The sequence below is a fragment of the Eretmochelys imbricata genome, chromosome 10 (genome assembly GCF_965152235.1).
Source record: "Eretmochelys imbricata isolate rEreImb1 chromosome 10, rEreImb1.hap1, whole genome shotgun sequence".
In the NCBI taxonomy this organism is placed as follows: Eukaryota; Metazoa; Chordata; order Testudines; family Cheloniidae; genus Eretmochelys; species Eretmochelys imbricata.
In genome coordinates this window covers 6924638-6945967 of record NC_135581.1, presented here as the reverse complement: position 1 = coordinate 6945967, position 21330 = coordinate 6924638, and the positions used below count along the sequence as shown (strand labels likewise).

The 21330-nt window shown below is 54.4% G+C and overlaps 1 protein-coding gene across 1 annotated transcript in view; it reads left to right on the top strand.

The window, feature by feature from the left end:
- SLC5A10 (solute carrier family 5 member 10) overlaps positions 1 to 21330 on the top strand; it is an 80144-nt gene that overhangs the window by 58423 nt on the left and 391 nt on the right. The window contains exons 10-14 of the mRNA XM_077827998.1: positions 4909 to 5016; positions 7629 to 7779; positions 15815 to 15983; positions 18523 to 18738; positions 20716 to 20821. Coding sequence (XP_077684124.1) covers positions 4909 to 5016; positions 7629 to 7779; positions 15815 to 15983; positions 18523 to 18738; positions 20716 to 20821 — 750 coding nt within the window. The remainder of the gene's footprint in view (positions 1 to 4908; positions 5017 to 7628; positions 7780 to 15814; positions 15984 to 18522; positions 18739 to 20715; positions 20822 to 21330) is intronic.

Here is a 21330-nt window from a genome sequence, read left to right as displayed (position 1 = left end):
ACCAGCTCCTGGAGCACTGCCTAGCCTGACTGGCTAAGCATGCTGAAAACTGTCCTTGGAAATGGTTATTTGAGTGGAAAATGGGGGTTTGAGGACAGGATGGGTTTGAATTGCCATGAAAACAAAACAAAGCCCCCAAGCCCAAAAGGTTTTCAGTGGTTATGAAAAATCAAAGGTTTCTGCGGGTACCACCCCACTCCATTTTCGGACCGGTTCTAATTGTTAACCCTTGCTGTACCAAGTACTACCAATCCTAATGGTGGCATTGGAACCCAGGGCCAACAGTGCTAACAGGATGAGTCCTTACCAACTGAGCTAAGAGAGTACCTCCTGTAGCTAGTAGCTATAGTAGACTTTTATCTTTTTAGGTGAACCAGCCTCTAAGGATGGCTACAATTTCATGTGCTTCCTAGAACTTGCTGCAGGAGAGTAAGTTAAATGAACAACTGGGAGAAAGAAAGAAAGAAAAATACCCAGGCTTTGTTAATGGACCGTGACAAAATCCCTTTGAGACTGTTCACTCTGAATTCAGCCAACTCTAAGGCAGCAGTTCTCAACCTGTCCAGGCGACTGTACGCCTTTCAGGAGTCTGATTTGTCTTGTGTATCCCAAGTTTCACCTCACTTGAAAATTACTTGCTTCCAAAATCAGACACAACAATACAAAAGCCTCCCAGCACACTAGTACTAAAATTGCTGACTTTCTCATTTTGTCCGTATGAAATTTCAGTTTGGAAGGCTCACGAGGAAGGCTCATACAATGCCTCTTATTGGACCAGCTGCTAAGGGGAAGAGGGATCCATCAGGTCATAAAACCTACAATGGGATCACACGGTCTTGGGGAAGAATCTATTTGAACGAAGCATCAATTGGAGAAGACATGCACAGTCCAGTGGTCTGATCCCCGGCTCGTATAAAGCGTCTGGCCCTTAGCTTAAAGCTTGAATGTGCTGTACTCTGTGGAGTTAGTTAACCCAGGATGCATTTGGTGGTGATAGTGGTAATTATTTGTATTTCCGTGGTGCATAGGAGCCCCAGCCGCGGAGCAGGACTATGCTCTGCTAGGCGCGGTATAGACACACAACAAGATAGGCTGCCCCGAAGCCCTTACACTCTAAGACGAGACAGCAGGTGGACACAGGCAGACAGATGGGGGAGTACAAGGAATCAAATGAGAGGGTGTCTAAGCACACCAGTAACCTAGAAAGTTTCTGGGAGGCTTTGTGGCAAAGGAGGGATGTGAAGGAGGATAATGAGGTGGCCTTGTGGATGTTTATAGGGTTCTCCTCCCAGGTGGGAGGGGAACTTGGAGCCAGCACAAAGGGGATTGTTTGAAAGATTAAGACTGGGGGGAGGGATAGCTCAGTGGTTTGAGCATTGGCCTGCTAAACCCAGGGTTGTGAGTTCAATCCTGGAGAGGGATCTGGGGCAAAAATTGGGGATTGGTCCTGCTTTGAGCAGGGGGTTGGACTAGATGATCTCCTGAGATCCCTTCCAACCCTGAGATTCTATGACATCTGGACTAAGTTCTACATCTGGGGGTTCAGGTTCTACATCAGTTCTACATCTGGGGGTTCAGGTCACCACTTTATGGGCTAATCTGCTCATTGGGTACTAAAACAGCCATCTGCCCATCCCAGAGCTGGGCCCCTTCCCTTAGGTGCCCATAGGCAAGAATGGGGCCCGTCCAGGCTTTTGTGTCTGCAGTGAAGGATCTGGGTTGGAAGTCAGTGGAGCTATGCCACTTTCTGCCCCTATGTTTGGTTTCAGTCACTGCCTGCCCCTGTGTGGGACCCAACCTGCCCCCTTTCTAATGGCCCCATGGCTCAGGCTGTAGCTTGTTTGGAACCGTCCTGTGTTCGAGTGTTTGTTGGAGCTCTGAATGCCTCTGTGTGGGGGGTGTTTCCTACATCCATCAATTACTTCTGATGATTATTTTATTAGCCACCCACTTGGTAGGGACGAGTTAAACCCGTGCCAAGAGCCAGGGCGGGCGCCCGCATGGCTGGTATTGCCCAGATGAGTGTTGTGATCAGGCACCCTCCACCCATTGCCCCCGGGCTGCCGCCTTTCCCCGTCGCTGGCTGAGCTGAGCTCCGCCCCTGCTGGGCTTGGGAAGGGAAGTTGTCAATCTGTGCCATCCAGCTGCAGCTCAGGAGTTCGGGCCTCAAGAATTCGTAGTATTTATTTTTGCCTCCTCGGGATCGATGACCCTGACCCAAATCCAGGAGCAGCCCGTAGCTAGCCAGAGGGAAGAAGACAATGCCCCTTTAGTTCGGTAGGGGGTCGCACAAGCTGGGCCACGGTCTAGCCCTGAGATCGTAACGCATCCCACGCCCTGAATAGTCTCCTTGATCCTGCCCCATTGAAGTCAATGGGAGTTCGATCCCTGACTCCTCAGGATCGGGCCCTTAAATCCGCCCTGCTGCTTACCTGCATCTGCTTTGGCTCGCCCTGCTCTGATTACAGCTGAGAGAGACAGCCAGGGCTGCTTTTCCCTGCGAGCTAGAAGACTTCCCTTCCCTGGCTCCAGGAGTCCAGGCGCCACGTTTGAGAACCGCACAGCTCGCTCAGCAAACTCAGACAGAGCTAACAAACAGGACCAGCCTTGGGTCCAGAAAAACTGGAGGCAGAGTTAGGAGTAAAGGATGATGCTAATTAGAGGACAGGCCATTTTGGTTATTCATTAGCTTTTCATCTGAAACAAAACTGGAAATCGCAAAGCGAAGCATCAGCACATGAGGGGCCTGGGATCTGTGCTTAGCTCCGCCACTGACCTGCTGTCTGACCACGGGCCTGTCACTTCACCTCCCTGCGCCTGAGATTCCCCATCTGAGAAATCCTGGGCTATGGCGAGGCTTCGTTAACTCCTGTTTGCAATTCACTGTGGTGAGAGGAGCTGTGGGCGGGCAGAGCTTATTGTTTTGGCTGCTTCATTACTAGTGCTGGACTAATACGAACATAGCACTTCGCCCTTCTAGAGTGCCGTCGTCCATCCAAGGAGCTCAAAGCCCTTCGCAACCATTAATTAAAGCAGCTTTTTACAGATGAGGAAACGAGCCATTCAGCAACTTGCTCATGAGCACACAGCAGAGCCAGGACTAGAACACCAGGTTTCCAAATGCCCAGACCCACCCCAGCTCTAACCATTATGTCATCCTGCCTAACCTGGGTTTGCTGGCTACAGACGGCTTGTGAGCTGCAGAATCTGGCTCGGAGTCTGCTCACCTGCAAACGTGAGGGTTTGCTCAGCTCAGTTTTCCCACCGGACTCCAGGAGGAGTCTGGCCTATTCTATTCTTCTTATTTCTAACAGGCATCTATGCTGCTGACAGGTCAGTCCTACTGTGGCTGTCCATGTTATCCCTGCCTGAATATTTAGGGCCAGTCAGTATAAGAAGTGCTGGGTGTTGTGGGGAGGAGGAAATGGCCTCTTTGCAAAAGTCCTTTAAACAGTCTGTACAAAGATCAGTCATGGGCTGGAAGGATGGAGACCTGTCTCTGCTCTGCCAGTCTGGTTTGCTGGAGAGCCTTGGATCCAAAGGCCCAGTCCAACCACCACTGATGTTCCAGGGAGTGACTCTGAAAGGAGTTAGATATGGGGAGTGGCTGAGGGTCATAAAGGAGAGGTGGAAATGAGTGTGGGCTACTCCCTCCCTTTGTTGAAAGGATTAAGAGGTGTGAAGCTGTAGATGGATGCGCTGATATTTACGCCCTTCGTTCCGTTCTGTCAGTTCCGCCCCGTGATTTGCAGTGACGATAAAAAAGGACTCAATGCCCACGTAAACCCCTAAATAATTCGCGTGCTGGGTGCTGGGCCCTTTGGGCCTCTGCCCTCAGAGACATGACGGGAGCTGCTGGGTACTGGTTCGGTTCCAGTGATTATCACAATGCCAGCTTGATGCCCTAGCAGTGATGGTTTTGAGTCAGGACACTGGGGGGCTGTAATCCTTTGGTCTAATTTTGGCGGGTGGATTCAGTCTGTGGGTGCGGGGGGCCCATGATGTGCAGGGGGTTGGACTAGCTGATCTGATGGCCCCTTCTGGCCTGAAACGCCACGACACCGGCAATCACACCGCACTTTGCCAGTCCTGATCCTAACGAATGGATGGAGTGATGCTGAAGTGGGTTAGGAGAGTCCCGGTGATACCGTCCCTCTGCCCTGGGTGGTGACCAGGTCAGCTCAGAAAACTGTTAATAGACCATTGCTTCTTTCTATCGATGACACTTATCCGCTTCCTGTCCCCCCATTACCACAGGAGCTAAGCACCCCACAGGCTGTCATGTAATCATCCTCATCATACCCCTCTGAGGCAGGGCAGTGCTATTATCCCCATTGTACAGATGGGGAAACTGAGGCCTACCGAGGCTAAATGACTTGCCCATAGTCACGCATCTGGTGCAGAGCAGGGAAGAGACCCCCAGGTCTTCTAGAGCCTAGGCTAGTGCCCCTAACCATCAGGCCACCCTGCCTTTCTTTCATTGCTAAGCCTCTGGTTCAAATCCAGTCCAGGCCAGTAGCGACCAAAGGTTACTATCTGGTGGCAGGGGCGGGGCTCAGTCCAGTGCCCGAAGACAAGAGTCCCCGTTACCAAAACACTGATTGGCAGCCTTGTCGGCAGCCCAGGATGAAACAGATCCTGGGGAATGACACTTCACCCTCCCTGCCTTCGCAGGCGTCCACCCGGGGCAGGGCTGATGCCCGTCGGTGGGGGAAGCTTGCTCGGTAGCCACTCTGTGGGCAATCAGGACCCAGCTCTGCTCTCAGGCCTGCAGCTGGAGCTCCCGTGCGAGCCCTTCCTGGGGCAAGGGTTTGTACTCTGGTCACGCTGCGGCTCCCTTCGCCTGGAGCGGCTCCGCGGCCGGGTGCTCTCGGCGGGGTCGAGCTGCTTCTCTCCGTGTCGTTGCAGACGCTGTCAGCTGCGTCGATCCCGACGAGTGCGTCCGAGTGTGCGGGACCGAGGTGGGCTGCTCCAACATCGCTTACCCCAAGCTGGTGGTCGAACTGATGCCCAGTGGTAAGTCCGGGCCACGCTGCTGGCAGTGCCGGGCAATGCTGACGGTCTTGCGTGCCCGGGTGTGTCCTGTGGGGGGTGGGGCTGCTTCCTTTTTCCAGCCATGCCCAAGGGAGCGCTCTGCCAACAACAAAACCACCTGACGGCCTTGGGGCTTCCCACTGGAGGGTTCCCAAATGAGGAAGTGGAAAGCCTGACAACTGGGGAATTAGCCAGGCTGTTCCAGGCCCTGGCAGGATTACAGCTGCTGCTGCATTTAGCACCCTGCTGGCCACCCCCTGGGTGTCCTTCCTAGGCAGAGGAGCGTGGGTTTCTTTGGGGGGGGGGTGGAAGGGGAAGAAAACCGGGATTAGTGCTGGAAATGGCCCACCTTGATTATCATACACATTGTAAGGAGAGTGATCACTTTAGGTAAGTTATTACCAGCAGGAGAGTGGGGTGGGGGGGAGAGAAAACCTTTTGTAGTGGTAAACACCCATTTTTTCATGGTTTGTGTGTATAAAAACATCTTCTGTATTTTCCACAGTATGCATCCGATGAAGTGAGCTGTAGCTCACGAAAGCTCATGCTCAAATAAATTGGTTAGTCTCTAAGGTGCCACAAGTACTCCTTTTCTTCTTCCTAGGCACTGATAACAGTCGCCTCTTTGTTTCCCTTGCTGTAAAACCACAAGTCATTGAAATAAGTGCCTGGTCGAATCCAAGAGCACAAGGCGTGGTGGGGGAATGGGATCTCCCTCCTGTAGTGAGGTCAGCAGTCCCTTCCACGCTTGGGTGAGCCAGGCCAGGAATCGGGGGATCCTCACTCGGCGAGTACCACAGCCTGGATCTGCAACCAGAACCCTCCCTTTATACCCCTTGTTCCTCCCCGGCCCTGTCTCTTCTCTCCCTCCAAGGACTTTGCACTTGGGTTGCACTGATTCTCATTTCGCCGGAGGAGGTGGGGCAAGTCGCTGGTTTAGGATACCTGGCCCCGCAGGTCCCGGTCCCCAAGAGGGCAGGTTAGCCTGTCACCCCTCGGGGGTGACATCAAGCACCACGGATGCATTGGCAGGAACAGGCGTCAAGCCATTGTATAATAATCCTTTGTCATAGGATCATAGAGGATCAGGGTTGGAAGGGACCTCAGGAGGTCATCTAGTCCCACCCCCTGCTTAAAGCAGGACCCATCCCCAACTAAATCATCCCAGCCAGGACTTTGTCAAGCCGGGCCTTAAGGATGGAGATTCCACCGGCTCCATAGATAACCCATTCCAGTGCTTCACCACCCTCCTAGTGAAATAGTGTTTTCTAATGTCCAACCTAGACCTCCCCCACTGCAACTTGAGACCATTGGTCCTTGTTCTGTCATCTGCCACCACTGAGAACAGCTGAGCTCCATCCTTTTTGGAACCCCCCTTCAGATAATTGATGGCTGCTATCAAATCTCCCCCCCCCACACACACTCTTCTCTTCTGCGGACTAAATAAGCCCAGTTCCCTCAGTCTCTCCTCATAAGTCATGTGCCCCAGCCCCCTGATCCTCCACTGGACTCTCTCCAATTTGTCCACATCCCTTCTGTAGTGGGGGCCCCAAAACCGGACACAATACTCCAGATGTGGCCTCACCAGTGCCAAATAGAGGGGAATAATCACTTCCTTTGATCTGCCGGCAGTGCTCCTACTAATGCAGCCCAATTTGCCGTTAGCCTTCTTGGCAACAAGGGCACACTGCTGACTCATATCCAGCTTCTTGTCCACTGTCATCCCCAGGTCCTTTTCTGCAGAACTGCCGCTTAGCCAGTCGGGCCCCAGCCTGTCGCAGTGCCAGGGATTCTTCCATCCTACGTGCAGGACTCTGCACTTGTCCTTTGTTGAACCTCATCAGATTTCTTTTAGCCCAATCCTCCAATTTGCCTAGGTCCCTCTGGACCCTATCCCGACCCTCCAGCGTATCTACCTCTCCCCGCAGTTTAGTATAATCTACGAATTTACTGAGGGTGCAATCCATCCCATCATCCAGATCATTAATCTTTATTTAATGCCTCTCACATGAGGACCTCAGAGCCATTTACGGAGGTGGGAGCGGTCTCACCTCTTATGTTCGGGGTAGGGAGCCTGAGGCACAGCTGATTAATGGCAGTGTTGGGAATAGAACCCTGGTGTCCTGGCTCAGAGTAACCTGCTCTAACCACTAGGCAATCCTCCGATGAATGTGTACCATGCCATGAGGCCAGCTGAAATCTTAAAAAGTGAGCTCCTGTCTGCTCTTTGTGGAAATTAACGCTCCCATGGTACTTTCCAGAAGTGCTAGAGATTGGCCACTCGCTGCTGTGCGGCGTGCTAACCGGGCTGCTGCCTCCCTCCCCTGGCTGGCTGCATTTCAGTGGTGCTGTGTGCATCTTTTTTTATAGCCCATGAGTGTTATTTACATTATGGCGTCACTCAGAGGGCCCAGGGATCAGAGCCCTGTTGCCTGAGGTGCTGTCCATCCGAAGAGCTCACAATCTAAACTCACACAGCCTGATCCCAGGCCCCGTCAAGTCAATGGAAAGACAGTGGGCTTTGGATCAGAGCCGTATCACGGCTCCTTTGAGATGAAACCTGAAGTCCGATGGTCCATCTTTTTCTCCTCCAGGGCTGCGAGGGTTAATGATTGCAGTGATGATGGCTGCCCTGATGTCCTCCCTGACCTCAGTATTCAACAGCAGTAGTACCCTCTTCACCATGGACATCTGGAAGAAGATCCGGCGGGATGCCAAGGAGCGGGAGCTGCTGCTGCTGGGAAGGTAGGGGGATGGGTGGGGGGCAGGTGACAGAGTCAGACAGTCATTTTCCTTTTCATGAAGATTAATGTACAACCTATTAAGTAACAGCTCGCAGAAGGGCTGCAAAACCCTGTGGTTAAGAAGGAGCGATTAGTATTTTATTCTTTATTATGATTTCATTTATAAAAGTGGTTCAAGAGCAAGTGGTGCTTTAAAAATAGCTAAAAGGGCTTGGGCCTGATTGTGATCTCATTTGAACGGGTGTGAATCAGGAGTGACTCCACTTAAGTCAATAGGGTTCCACCAGTGTAAATCAGGAGTGACTCCACTTAAGTCAGTGGAATTATACTAGTGTAAAACCAGTATAAGCAAGAATAGTCTTGAGCCCCTGATTTTTGACCAGACAGTGTCCCTTTACTGTTGTGCTGTGCTTAGGACAGGGAATGTTTCATTTAGGGGGAAACGGTGTATGGTTAACCTAGTTCTTTTGTGTGATGGGGAGGGCCCTCTGAGGACTGGGAGCGAGGCAGAATGCAGGTGACAATAATAATAAAGGAATCTAGGTCATCACTTCAGAAGAGTTAGTTCTTAAATTCATCTACGTTTTGTTGAGACAGTTTGCGCTGGTGATGGATTGATGGCTGTGGAGATGAAATCCTCTGATTTCCCCCCACCCCCTCTCTGGGCCTCACCCCTGACCTGGAAGCCCTCCCATGAAGGCTGAGGGGGTAGGGTCGTCTCCCCAGCTCTCTCCCTGCACACATGGAAGGTGCTATGAAATGCAAAGTGCTCTGGTGTGCTAATGATGTTCATGTTGCTAATGGAGCAAATGACTTAGCTTGGGATGGTTCCTACAGACAAGATGGTCGGGAGGTCTCTCCTGTTTCCCCCCGCACATTCCCATTTCCTGATTCATCCCCCAGTGGAACCCATGCCTCAGTTTACCTGCCTATAAAATGGGTATAATGACACCGAAGCCACGCTCACAAATGCCTTGTGAGCACAATTAATTACTGCTTGCAAAGTGCTTTGATTGCCCCATGTTGAAAGGTGCTCCCTGAATGCACATGGTAATTGCTAATCCATTATGCTGGCCCATTTTACTGGGCTCCGTGTGCCAATCAAGTGCTAGACAACTCCTCATGAACCCAGCCCCATTTCCTGTGGCTGGGAGTGCTGGTGCCAAGTCAACCTCCTTGGCATTATTGTTGTCGGAGACACTTGATGGCAGGGCGAGCGATGCCAGGCAGAGGGCTGGCAGCAAAAAAGGGCAGGTGGCTTCCCGCCGCAGTTATAACTTGTTGCTGGCTGGAAATAGAGCCTGGCTCCATATAGGGCAACTCATCTGATCCCATGCCACTGGCCCTGAGCTTAGCTCGCCTGGCACCAATGGGAGCAAGGCTTCCAGGGCTTATTACAGACAGCCTCTGTTTGGGAGGCTGGGGGCACATGCTGCTGCTCCCTTGGGTCCTGGGCTGAACAGGGCAGCACCTCGCGCCTTTCCCTGTGAGTGTCCTCACTGCCTCCAGCACCTGGGAGCTCCATGGGTCAAGGCTCTGAGGGCCCACTGCGATGTGGGTCCCTGCGATGGCTCTCTGGATAGGGTTGGTGCACGCTGCCTCCCCTCTGTCTCTGGGATGGATGAACCTGCCCCGAGACTCCGTAGCAAAGGGTGTAACTATGGCCCTGACTGCGATCTCCCTCACACCCGCTTTGCTCTGTTGGCATCGGCAGAGTCACTCCGGATTTCCCCCGGAGAGCCGGAGCCTGGGCCCTGAGCCATCTGCTTGGCAGCACAAAGCGACCCCAATGCCAGTTTCACTGGCCCGGGGAGCATACCCCTTGCACTGGAATTGTTGAGGGACATGGAGCTGCCCCAGAGGCCCCCTAGGCCACCTCCCAGCACAGATTGCAGGATTGGGTGTCCTAACCACCTCCAGAGATGGGCTGTGTGGCAGCCAGTGTGAGATACAGCAGCCGCCAGAATTCAGGATACTCTTTCTTTGGGGAGGGTTAGCTCAGTGGTTTGAGCATTGGCCTGCTAAACCCAGGGTTGTGAGTTCAATCCTTGAGGGGGCCATTTAGGGATCTGGGGCAAAAATTGGGGATTGGTCCTGCTTTGAGCAGGGGGTTAGACTAGATGACCTCCTGAGGTCCCTTCCAACCCTGATATTCTATGATTCTCCCTACAGTGTCAGGAGGGGTTCTCCCATCGCTCTAGGTAATCCACCTGCCTAGAGACAGTAGCTAGATCAATGGAAGAACTCTAGCGCTGTCTATGCTGGGGGTTAGGTCGGTTTCACCGATGTGGGTTTTTCAGGCCCCTGAGCCATGCAGCTGGGTTGACCTAACTTTTTAACGTAGACCTGGCCTTAAAGTCAGCTTTCCCCTCCTCCCTCCGGTCGTGCGCTGAGTGCAGCTTTCCCAGATCATGGAGGTTAGTTGCATACAGTGTTGCCAAACCCCCATGCCTTTAAAAAACCATGGGAATTTAAAAATAATAAACATGAAGGTCTTGATTTGCATTCTGGTTTCGGAGCCATCAGGGTGCATGTTTTCAGGCTTCTCTCTGCGACCTGGAGGGCTAGGAACTTAGTTTGTTTTAAATGCGAGCGGAGAGTCTCACGTAGTCCCCTGAGTCCAGGAGGTGGGGCTTTAAGAAGAAACACCAAATGTTGTGAGTGTAGGCACCACCGCATATATCTGGTAAAACCCTACAGCCACGTGTCTTTTCCTGTGTTCCCACTAACCCCCTGTGATTAATAAGAGCAAAATAATTTTAAAATACCAGTGTATTTTCTGCCTTTGAAGCTGTTTGTTTACTACTTGGACTTCTCTCAGCTCTGACACTAAAACTGGGCTTGTCAGTTTCACCTCGGTTTATAGTCAGTTTCACTTTGTGATTTTCTTGGGCTAACACAGTGCTGCAATTTAGGGGTTGCAAACAATACAGAGAGAGGCGTATTTATTTTTAAACTGCAAGCATGTTTCCCTATGAATTTTAAAAAGAAAACACATGGGTGGCAAAAAATTTTCCCCCCATCCTTGGCTTTTCATCAGTGTGTTTTTTACCATTTGGAAAGCTGGCTGGTGGGGCCCCTTTATGGCCCAGCTTTTGCAAAGGATCATGTATTTTCACCTGTAAATATGCGGGGACAATTCCCCTGGCTGGTCAATCCAACTGAGACCAGATCTGATGAAACAGGAACATACCTCGCCTAATTGTTTTTCTTTCGTCTATTTTTGTACTCGTGACAATCCATTTGCTGGTGGGGCGTGAGCAGAAAGAGAAAGAGGCTGGAAAATGAAGTAACCTAATGTTCCTGTAAATAAAGATGCTGTCATTAAAAACCATCCAGCAAAAGGAAGTCTGGGAATGAGGCTTCTGCCTGCTAGATGATTCAACTTATTAGCTTAGCTCTTTCACAATGTGCTGATTAATTCTGGGCCAAGAATACAACCAACTCGGCATGGCTTAGCCTAGGGAATCTGTGTCGCATAACTCAGTGTAGCAATAGTGATGTGATGTTGCACTCACCTAACACCTTTCATCAGAGGATGGTTAAGTGCTGTAAAAAATTATGAATCTGCAGGAAGTCAGGATCCCTGGGTCTTTATTCTTGGCTCTGCTGTTGATGGATGTAAGTGGCTTAACCTCCGTGAGGCTTATTTTTTTGTTGTTGTAAAATACTTCAGGCTCTTGGGATGAAAGTGTAATTGTTTATTTTATGATTGTTCCTTGGAGTGGAGGAAGATCCGGGGCCTGTCACTGGTAACATGACAAAAATGCACATGTCTCTTATATACATTTACACGAGTTATTGGGCTCAAGCCATTGTTTGTGTAGTATGGTGTGTTTCCTAGGTATGGGGTTTTTGGCCTAAGAGATGGGGCTTCCCCAGCTTCCCTGGAGATACCAGCTGTTCCAATACCACAATGATGGGCACAGTATATAGCTCGATTGTAAGCTGTTTGGTGCAGGAACTCTCTGTTCTGTGTTTGTCCAGCACCCGGCACAACAGGGTCCTGGTGCATGACTATTGTTCCTAGGTGCTGTGATAATACAAGTAATAATTACTAATAATAGATGGGAAGACAGAGAGATCGACTGTGCTTTGTGGATACACTGTACAATCCACTGCATCTTGCTTCCAGGGAATACGTCCTAAGATTCAGGCTATAAATTCCTTTTTTTAATATCACTCCATTCCCCCTGCCTCCACCCCCGTGGATCACACTCATGTCTCTTGTTCTTGGCCCTTTACATCTTTCCATGGCTCGTAGCCTGTTACTCTCTCTCTCTTAGTCATCACTTAGCCAGGCTCTATAGATTTAGCTCTCTTGGTCTTGCCTTGTAAGCCAGTCCGCCCGGCCACCCTCCCCCTCGTCATCCTTCTTGCGCGTCTCTGCACTCCCTCTAGCTCCCCTGTCCCTTTCGGATACAGAGGCTCCCAGAGCTGGGGTGCGGTCTTCCCCGTGCGATTGCACAGCGCCGCGAATCACGACGATTAAGAATGACACACCTGGGGGGGCTTTCAGAGCTTTATCAGCACTGACGAGCAGATGACTAAACACAAGCTGATTCGATGGGCACAGACAAACCCTGATGGGGGAATTCAGGCCAGAGCACGCCTCAAAGAGTCAGAAAGCCAAGAGTGCCGGAGCCGGGGAGAGGAAATGGGAGAGGACTAGAGGGTTGCTGCGTGGCTGAGGTGCTGCTCTGTTTCATGGCACTCATAATGGACTGGAATTACCCGGGGCAGGGTTGCTCAGAGCTGTAACAGGAGAACGCTGCTTTGATACGAGGATGAGACCTAACCCCTTTAGGGTCTGTCTACACTGCAATGAATATCTGCAGCTGGCCCATGCCGGCTGACTCAGGCTCCCAGGGCTCGGGCTAAGGGGCAGTTTAACTACAGCGTAGCTGTTCTGGCTCGGGTTGGGGCACGGGCACTGGGACCATTGCAAGGTGAGCTACCCTGCAGTTAAACAGCCCCTTCGCCTGAGCCCCATGAGCCCCGGTCAGCTGCAGGTGTCTAATTGCAGTGCAGACCTACCCTTAGACATAAGCTAGGCAGGCCCTGCTGCTGGCCTGGGTTTGAGTCCTGAGCCGAGCCACCGTCTCCCTGCCACAGCGCTGCAGAGCTCAGGGAGAAAGTGTGCCACTCAATGGCGCCCACTGCTGGCTGATTCAGGAGCAGCACTGCTGCGTCCAACGCCAGCCCGCCTCTGCCCAAAGGATGCAGCCTTTGGGTGCACCTGCCCTGCAAGCGAAGGCGGAACTGTAGCCCGGGGAGCTTTAATCTAGCTAGTGCAGGCAATTGCAGTGACCATGTGGTGGCGTAGACATGGCAGCAGGCCAGCTACGTCCCCAGAGTCCCCAGTGGGCTTATCCTGGGCTGGCTAGCTCAAGCCAAAGCCCACGCCACCACGTCCTCACTACACACGTTACAGGGCGGAGTCATTCCCGCTCCCTGGGGTATCTAAGCCCTGCGCGGAGGTGGGGGAGTAAAAAGCCCCCTGCGCCTGTTCTTTGGATAAATGGGGTAGTTCAGCCCCTAGGAGACAGACTCCCCCTGCCCTGCAGGACCCAGTGTCTCCCGGGGAAGGAGTTTCCCCCACAGGATCTTGTCCCTTGAGCTCCATGTTTGTCGGGGATCTGAGGGGTTGAAAGCTCCAGTTCGGTGATCAGCACTCGTCTGTACCCCTTGCAAGACTGAGTCCCGCTCAGAGAGCTCCTGGCTGAGGGAGCGAGATGGGACTCTTTCCACGTCAGCGTGCTTTCTGAGTGCCAACCAGAGGCTGCCGTTGGGGCTGGGAGGGTCACTTGACCGCAGCGCTGCGTGTTCGCCCTCCCAGGGGTTAGTGCGTGGCCTCTCTGGTGCTCCCACACCTTGCTGCCCGGGGAGCTCCCGGATCCAGCTCAGCCTAGGACCTTGCCATTAAACTGCTGAGCCAGCCTCCTGCATAGGGCCCTCGCAGAGCACTGGCCGCACCCCAAAGCCAGGGTGCCACACGGACGTGAGAGAACTAGCCACAAACCGCGCATATCGCTGCGAGTGAAAAAGCCTTCTCCCCAATGAGGCGTGCATTTGCTTTAGGACGCAAGGCCAGACCATGACAGCAGGTGTCTGGGCGCATCCCAGCAAGCCCTGTGGCTCCAATCCTGTGCCGAAGAAATGCTCACGCTTCCCTTACGGACTCGTTTCTTTGGGCTGGCCGGAGTCCGTATAGAGGAGGCTGAGGGCTGGGCGTGGGCTTGGTTTGGATCTCACGCCGTCTGAGAGGCCTGCTCTCCAAAGCATCTGACCCAGAAGGAAGGGCCTTGTGATTATTATAATTAAACGGAGGGCATTTTGGCTGGGATATAAATAAAAGCAATCCCAGCCCTGCAGGCCTCAACCCTCTCCCTGACATGCAGCACCCTGCAGCTGGGGACGCAAGGTCAGAGTGCTTGGTAAGCCAGCCTGTTGTTGGGAGGGGTTTGGGTACCTCCAAGGCGACTTCAGCATGGACTTGCCGGCTGCTTTGGGAGCGGCAGGGACACAGGGTGGCATGCTCCATGAGCAGCAGCAGGTCTGCACTGGTGACAAAGTCGTCGGCCGTGAAATATGACTGTCATTAGCGCACTGAGCGGCTCCTGTCCCCGGTACCGTGCTCAGAGCGGGTGTTACGCAGATCGCGGTCCAGGTTTCGTGCAGTGTTTAGACAGACTCTGATGCACTCTGACCCTGGATCCGCTCCAGGTTAGTGTTCAGTGCCCCTTGGAGCACACAACACTGTATGGAGTGAGTGAGTTTTGTCGCTCTCTTCCTGCAAAGGGATCGGGCTCGGGGCAGTGTTCGTTGTTAGGCCCAGGAGCCGGGGCTGAGGACGCAGCTGCCCTGGCAGGCTGGGGATACGTCGCAGCCAGGTAGCCAGGAGAGCAGGGGACCCTCAGGAGTGGCTGGTGTCCAGCCCGCAGCTGCGTCCCGCCAAGGAGGTGTAGTTGCATGTCTGCCAGGCGCAGTGTGGGAGCAGGGTGTCTCTCAGGGGCAGGGGGCGGAGAGGCAGCGGTGGAGCTGGGACTCACGGAAGTGAAACAGCTGCAGCCCTAGGCGCGCCCGACTGGAGCCAGCAGGCTGCTTCGCCTCGGGTGCCAAGGCCCCCTATTGTTTCAGTGAGAGGCAAGAAGAAAACGAACCCTGAGCGTCTTTTCTCCATGTCTGGCTTAGGGGTGCGGCTCCGTGCTCTGCATTGCCCTGCAGGGGTCCCAGCCCCAAACCTCAGACACTGGGAACCCTGGCGCCCGTGCCTGGCATTTCGAACGGTTTGTCTGAGCTGTGCCAGCCGCACCCAGCACAGAAGGGCTGCAGTACAATCCACTGATCCTCCCAGTTGCAACTGAAATACCTAGCGCTGGAGAAAGCCACAGTCCACTCTGGTGTCTGGAATCAGTAAAGGCCCGGCTGGCCTTGTGCTTTGAACTTCAGTGTGCGTCTACCCTGGTGTGTGATCGACTGGTCCAGGGGCCACAGACTCTTCCTAATGGGGGAGCATGAGGCCTCACCCTTCCCCAAGGCCCCGCCCCTGGGCTAGCCAGAAGCCGGAGTTGGGTTGGGGTAAGATCTGTGTGGGCAGCTGTGGGGAGCTGCAGACCCTCCACCTGCCCTGGATGGGGGGACTGGGAGGCGGGGACACAGGCTGGGGGCTGCTCTCAGAGCCCCCCACCCTGGGCAGGTGGAGGGTCCATGGCTCCCCATAGCTGCCCGGGCTCCCTGGGCCATTCTTAGCTGGGTTGGGTGGGCCCCCTCTGTTCTGGCGCCCCTGGACTGGTCCCTTCTGGCCTTAAACCCTATGCCGTGGGCACCATAGACAAGTGCCCCCCTAGTACCTTATGTGGGCTGCATGCTAAGCTCATGCCTGTACCTTGTGTATATTGCATGCACTGGGCGGGCTTCACACGTGCATTCCTGCAGGAGCATGTTCCATGCCACCCGCTGGGGACAGCTCTTCCTCCTCTCTGCAGCTGGCGGCACGGCCGTTTCGTCACACGTGGCGTTGCTGCCTCTTGCAGGATCGTCACAGTGGTTCTGGTCGCCGTCAGCGTGGTCTGGATCCCCATCCTGCAGAGCTCCAACAGTGGCCAGCTGTACGCCTACATCCAGTCTGTGACCAGCTGCCTCGCCCCGCCCATCACGGCTGTGTTCGCCCTGGCAGTTTTCTGGAGACGAGCCAACGAGCAGGTAAGCTCTCTGCCATTTCGCGGGGAGGGAGGGGGCCTTTTAACGCGCAGATGTTACACCTGGAAGAGACCATTGCGATCACCTAGCCTGACCCCCCCTGAATATCACAGGCCAGACGACCTCCCCTGCTGATTCCTGCTTTGGCCCCGCTGCTTCTGGCGGAGCTGGAGCAGGGCTGTGCAGCCTTCTTCCATTTGCAGACCTCTGAAGCATTTCGAATGGCGCTGCAGACCCCTTTGGAAATCTTCGACACAGTCTGTGGGTCCCCAACGGTCCGTGGGCCGCAGGTTGAAAGCCTCTGAGCTCGAGCGTCTCTTGTAGAGTGCTGGCCTGTCTTATCTGCTGTGGTTCCAGTTGCCCTGGCTCACCATTGTTATTCCAGTGCATGCTGGCGTCCCCTTGGGGAAGCCTGGGGTCAGACCCCGTTCGAGGTCACAAGGGAAAATCTGTTTGCTGCATCTCTGCATCGTCTCCACATTGAGACTCCCCATGCGGGCACATGGCCAGCAGGGCGGCAGTACCATTCCTGGAGGGAGCCTTTTCCCGTCCATAGCATTGCACAGATGGCCTGTGAATTCTGAGGACGTTTCACCTTCCTCTGAAGAATCAGGTGCTGGTAACTGCTGGAAGCAGAGGATTGGTTTGGATGGGCCAGGGGTCTCATCTGAGGTGGAAACGCCTGTATATCTGGGTCTCTCGTTAGGGGCACCTGGAATAAACAGAGGGGTGCAGGTAGCCTCTGGACCCCAGCCTTCCTGCAGGGCGTTAGGCTAGTCATGTGACGGTTGATCGGCTGGAGGGGCCCTGCATTGATTTGTGAGTTGTAGCGAAGTCTCACCATGTTGTTGTCTTACCTGACTGCTGGTGAAATGGTCCCGTGACCCTCCCACCAAGTGGGACCCCCCCCAGTTTTCCCTTTGTGGTAAGGAGGCTACTAGAAAGTGGAGGAGGTGTGGCAGGGCACGCAGCACATTGAGTCTCTTCAGGCCAAGGATCAGCCCCAGGAACCTTACACTCCTGTGCTCCTGAGGGCTTGAAGATCATTGGTTGCTTCTTCGGTAGGGCTTTTGGGGTCAGGCTCATCCATGAAGACGTGGCCAGTCCAGTTCTGGCTAGCCGGTTCTAGCTGCTGGCCCTGTCAGGGATTTCTGAAGAGTCTTGTTTGAGGAACCGAGTCCCAGTCCCGCAAAGAAGAACTGAAATCGTGCTTGCCTGCGTTTGAGAACAGAGCGAGCCGGTGGTTCCCCAAGGAACTGGTGGGTGGGTCATGTGCAGCTGGCATGTGAGCAAAGCCCAGGTGTTGACATGCAACGCTGCCCGACTGTGGCCTGGGAAGTTTTAAGCAAAGTGTCACAGAAAACTGCTAGGCAACTGCGCTAGCCAACAGCAGACTGCAACACGAGGGACTTTCCACTGCATAAATACGTGTTTTTTACATTCTCTTTAGTTAGCATCCTGGAAAGAAAAGAACCCAGCCAACGGCAGAACCTGTGCAAAGGGTCTTATGGCTGGCCAGAGAATACCGTTTGTATTACAGTACAGGAGAACCTCAGAGTTACGACCAGCTTGGGAATGGAATTTGTTCGTAACGCTGGACAAAACGTTCTTTCAAAAGTTTACAGCTGAACATTGACTTAATGCAGCTTTGAAACATTACTGTGCAGAAGGAAAATGCTGCTTTTAACCATCTCAATTTAAATGAAACAAGCACAGAAACAGTGTCCTCACCTTGTCAAATCTTTGTTTTAAACTTTCCCTTCATTTTTTTGGTCGTTTACATTTAACGCAGTACAGCACTGGATTTGTTTGGTTTTTGTTTTGTTTTGGTCCCTGCTGCTGTGCGTACTTCTGGTTCCAAATGAGGTCTGTGGCTGACTTGTCAGTTCGTAACTCTGGTGTTCGTAACTCTGAGGTTCTACTGTATCACCTAACTACGATCCGGGTCCCTTGGTGGGAGGGGCTGTATATGCACAGTAAGAGACGTTGTCCTCGTTTTACAGATGGGCACCTGCAAGAGAGGAGATATGTCTGCACTGCGGCTGGAGGTATAATTTTGAGCTTGGGTAGACGAGCCTGGGCTAGCTTTGATCAAGACATTGCACTAAAAATAGCAACGTAGCCACTTGAATGGTAACCCAGGACCCCAGACAGGAGTGCACTCTGGCAGCTGGCCCATGTGGCTACTCTGCTATTTTTAATGTGCTAGCTCGATTCAAAGCTAACGTGTGTACAGGAAGCTGAGCTGCACCTCCGGCTATGCGGAAAGAGACTTATCACATGGGAAGTCTATGGCACAGCTGGGATTTGAACCTAGAACTCCCGAGTCCCACCCCAGGGCCTTAACCACAAGACCTGGCCGGGTCACCCAGGCTGCGGACACGGTAGGAAGCGCTCGCTGACAGAGGTGAGCTTGCAGCCGCGGCTCAGCCAGGAAGGGAGTTCAGTAGAGGGGCGCGTTCTTCAGCCCTCGCCCACCCTAGGGACATGACGGATTCCCGCCGGGGGAGGCGCCGTCGCCCTGAACGTCTTTGTTTTGCAGGGAGCTTTCTGGGGCCTGATGCTGGGGCTGGCGCTAGGCCTGGCCAGGATGGGACTGGAGTTTGCGTACCCTTCACCCCGCTGTGGCGTCCCGGACGAGCGCCCCTCCCTCGTGAAGGACGTTCACTACCTCCACTTTGCCATCCTCCTCTGCGCTCTGACTGCCGGCACCGTGGTGGGGATCAGCTTGCTGAGCAGGCCCCCTGCCGAGTCGCAGGTGGGTAAAGTCGCCCGGCCCCGATGAGGATCAAGCAACATTTGACCTGCCCCTTGTTTCCCTCCCTGCTGCCAAGAGGCCATGGTGGCCGCCCCTCCTCGCAACCCCCTGCACAGGCCAAGTCCGATGTTGTTGGAATCTGGCGGGGGTGCCAAGGTGGGCACGTCAGGCAGGAGGCAGGTCCTGCGAGCAGGTCTCCTATTTCCACTTGCCCCCGCAGGGAAAAGACACAGCCCGCACCCTCCCTCCGCGAAGCCCTGATGGCACATGGCTGGCAGCAAAAGTCCAAAGCCACGGCCCATGGGCAAACGTACAGGTAAAGCAGCCCTGGGCTCAGCTTCTGCTCTTGGACCGGATTGAGGTTGGGTAGCCACACAAAGGAGCGCAGTGTTGAGCACAGTCACTGCTGTGGCATTCACATCCACCCGGCATGTGCGCCCAGGCACGCGGATCCTTCCTTCGTGCAGGGAAGCCCCCATGTCCGGCAAGGGATGTGTCTCCTTGGGATAGGCGGCTCCTTCTCAGGATGGGAACAAGGGCAGTGATCACTGAGCTAAGGGCCAGGGAGACTTATCCAAATCCTCCAGCAAGAGGCTCAGAATAGCTGTCTCTGGGGAACCGCCTTCGATGTCCTCTCTGCTCCACCCATGCCAGAAGGCATCCTGACACCAGCCCGACCCGCTGTGTTCCGCTTGTTGGCGTTGCCCTACGCCTGGTGGACGTTCTGTCACGTGAAAGCGGGGATGGGGCTTCGGAGCAGGGAAGGGTGATGAGCTCGCACCCAGAACACGCTATGGGGGGGAGGGACCCACACGCACATGGAAATTCCCCTCCTCCCCCAGTGCAGTGGCATTTGGGGTCAGCCCATTGTAGACAGAGGCTCCAGCCATGGAGCTGGGCTCTGGGTCTGGACTTCCCCAGGGGCTGGGGTGTTGGTTCTGCTGTCCTAGTCTGGGGCCAGGGCGAGGAAAGGGAGATGGTTGTAGGTGTCAGAGCATGGGGTTTATTTCAGGGGAGCCCTGCAGCATACAGGAGTTTGGGGTGCAGGGAGCACAAGGACCTGCCCCGGCTGTGGGCATGGCCAGTGACTCTCCTGCCCGCCGGCCGCTGTCTGAACTCACACTATTCTGCACTGACCCACGCAGGCCCTGGGCCAGAGCCTCAGCTGGTGGACCTCCGAGTAGCTCCACTGAAGGGGGTGGAACTACCCTGATTTACACCCAGCTGAGGATCCGGCCTGGAGAGTTCAGAGCGGGGTTCGAATCTGGCAGGTGTTTAGGGGAACTGTCTGCAGAGACACTGGCCAGGCTGAGCAGCATGGGGAGATCGCTGGGTGACCTCCCACCTTGGGGACTGGGTATGTCCCCGGGCACGGGCTGTTCCTGTCCTTCACTACAGGCTCTTTGCTGGGCATCCTCAGAGGAATAACTGGGCCCCTCCAATTCCCACCCTGCAGGTGAGGTGAGACGGTGCTTCCCAGACACTGCTGCATTAGCTCCCCGGGTCTGGACGCCCCCCCACAACAAGCTGATTCTTTGGGTTTACCAGGGTAGCACCCAGCGCAGGGGCCAGGATCAAACCCTCATCTGTGGGGCCATGCCTGGAGGGCATGAGTGCTGCCAGGCCAGGTCGAGGGACCGCAGGGTAGCTGTGGCTGCACCGCGGGGGGAGAGCGCTGTCTCCGTGCTCAGATAACACAGGCCATGCGACCTCAGGTGTGGCCTCCTCTCACCCTGGGGGGAATAGGGGGCGGCTCCTCTGCAGGGGAGGAGAATCAGGCCTCAGACTCCAGAGCCTCAGTTTGCCATAGCAGCTAGTGACGCTGGGGGCCTCCGTTTTCAGATGCCCAACTTGAGACACTTGAAAGGGGCTCGGTGTTCAGAGGGTGGGTACTCGTCTCGTCTCCTCTCGCTGTGCCGCTCTTCTCCTCTGGCTTGGCTGCTCTGGCCCCTCTAAGCTTCCTGCTCTGCGTTCCAGATAAAGAACCTCACCTGGTGGACCATTTCCCGGGGGTGCCTGCCTCCCGAGATCTCCATGGCCAGCGCATCAGCAGGGACCCGCTCACCCAGGAGAGGAACGGAGGGTACGTGTGATCTGATATTGGCTGGCCAGAGCTTGGGATGGACCCAATGCTGGGACTAAGAACCCAATGCCGAAGGGGTGGGCTGCGCTTTGAGCTGGGGGTGTCGTTCCCACCTCAAGGAGACATACTGGATGTAGATCTGATCGTGCTTGGGCACTAACATCAAGGCGTGGGTGTGTGAGTGGCGGGAGGGGCTGGCCGGCATGAGTGCGTGCCTAGCGTCCTGGATGGGGATGTAGCCCAGCGGCTAGCCTCTCCCGCTGCTTGTGCGGTCGTGGCTATGCTCTGGCACGCTAGTTCGCTCCCAGCTACGGCCGGGATGTCTCCTCAGCCTGGGAATCCCAGCTGCAGACCTGCCTTTAGACCTGGAAATCTGCTGTGGCCTGCCGCATGTTCTGAGCACAGGGCTGGGAGCCAGGATGGTCCTGAGTTCCAATCCCAGCTCAGGGGGTTGGGGAGGGGAGGGGTCTTTGTTTGTTTCAACCAGAGCCACGTGGGTTTGGGGATCA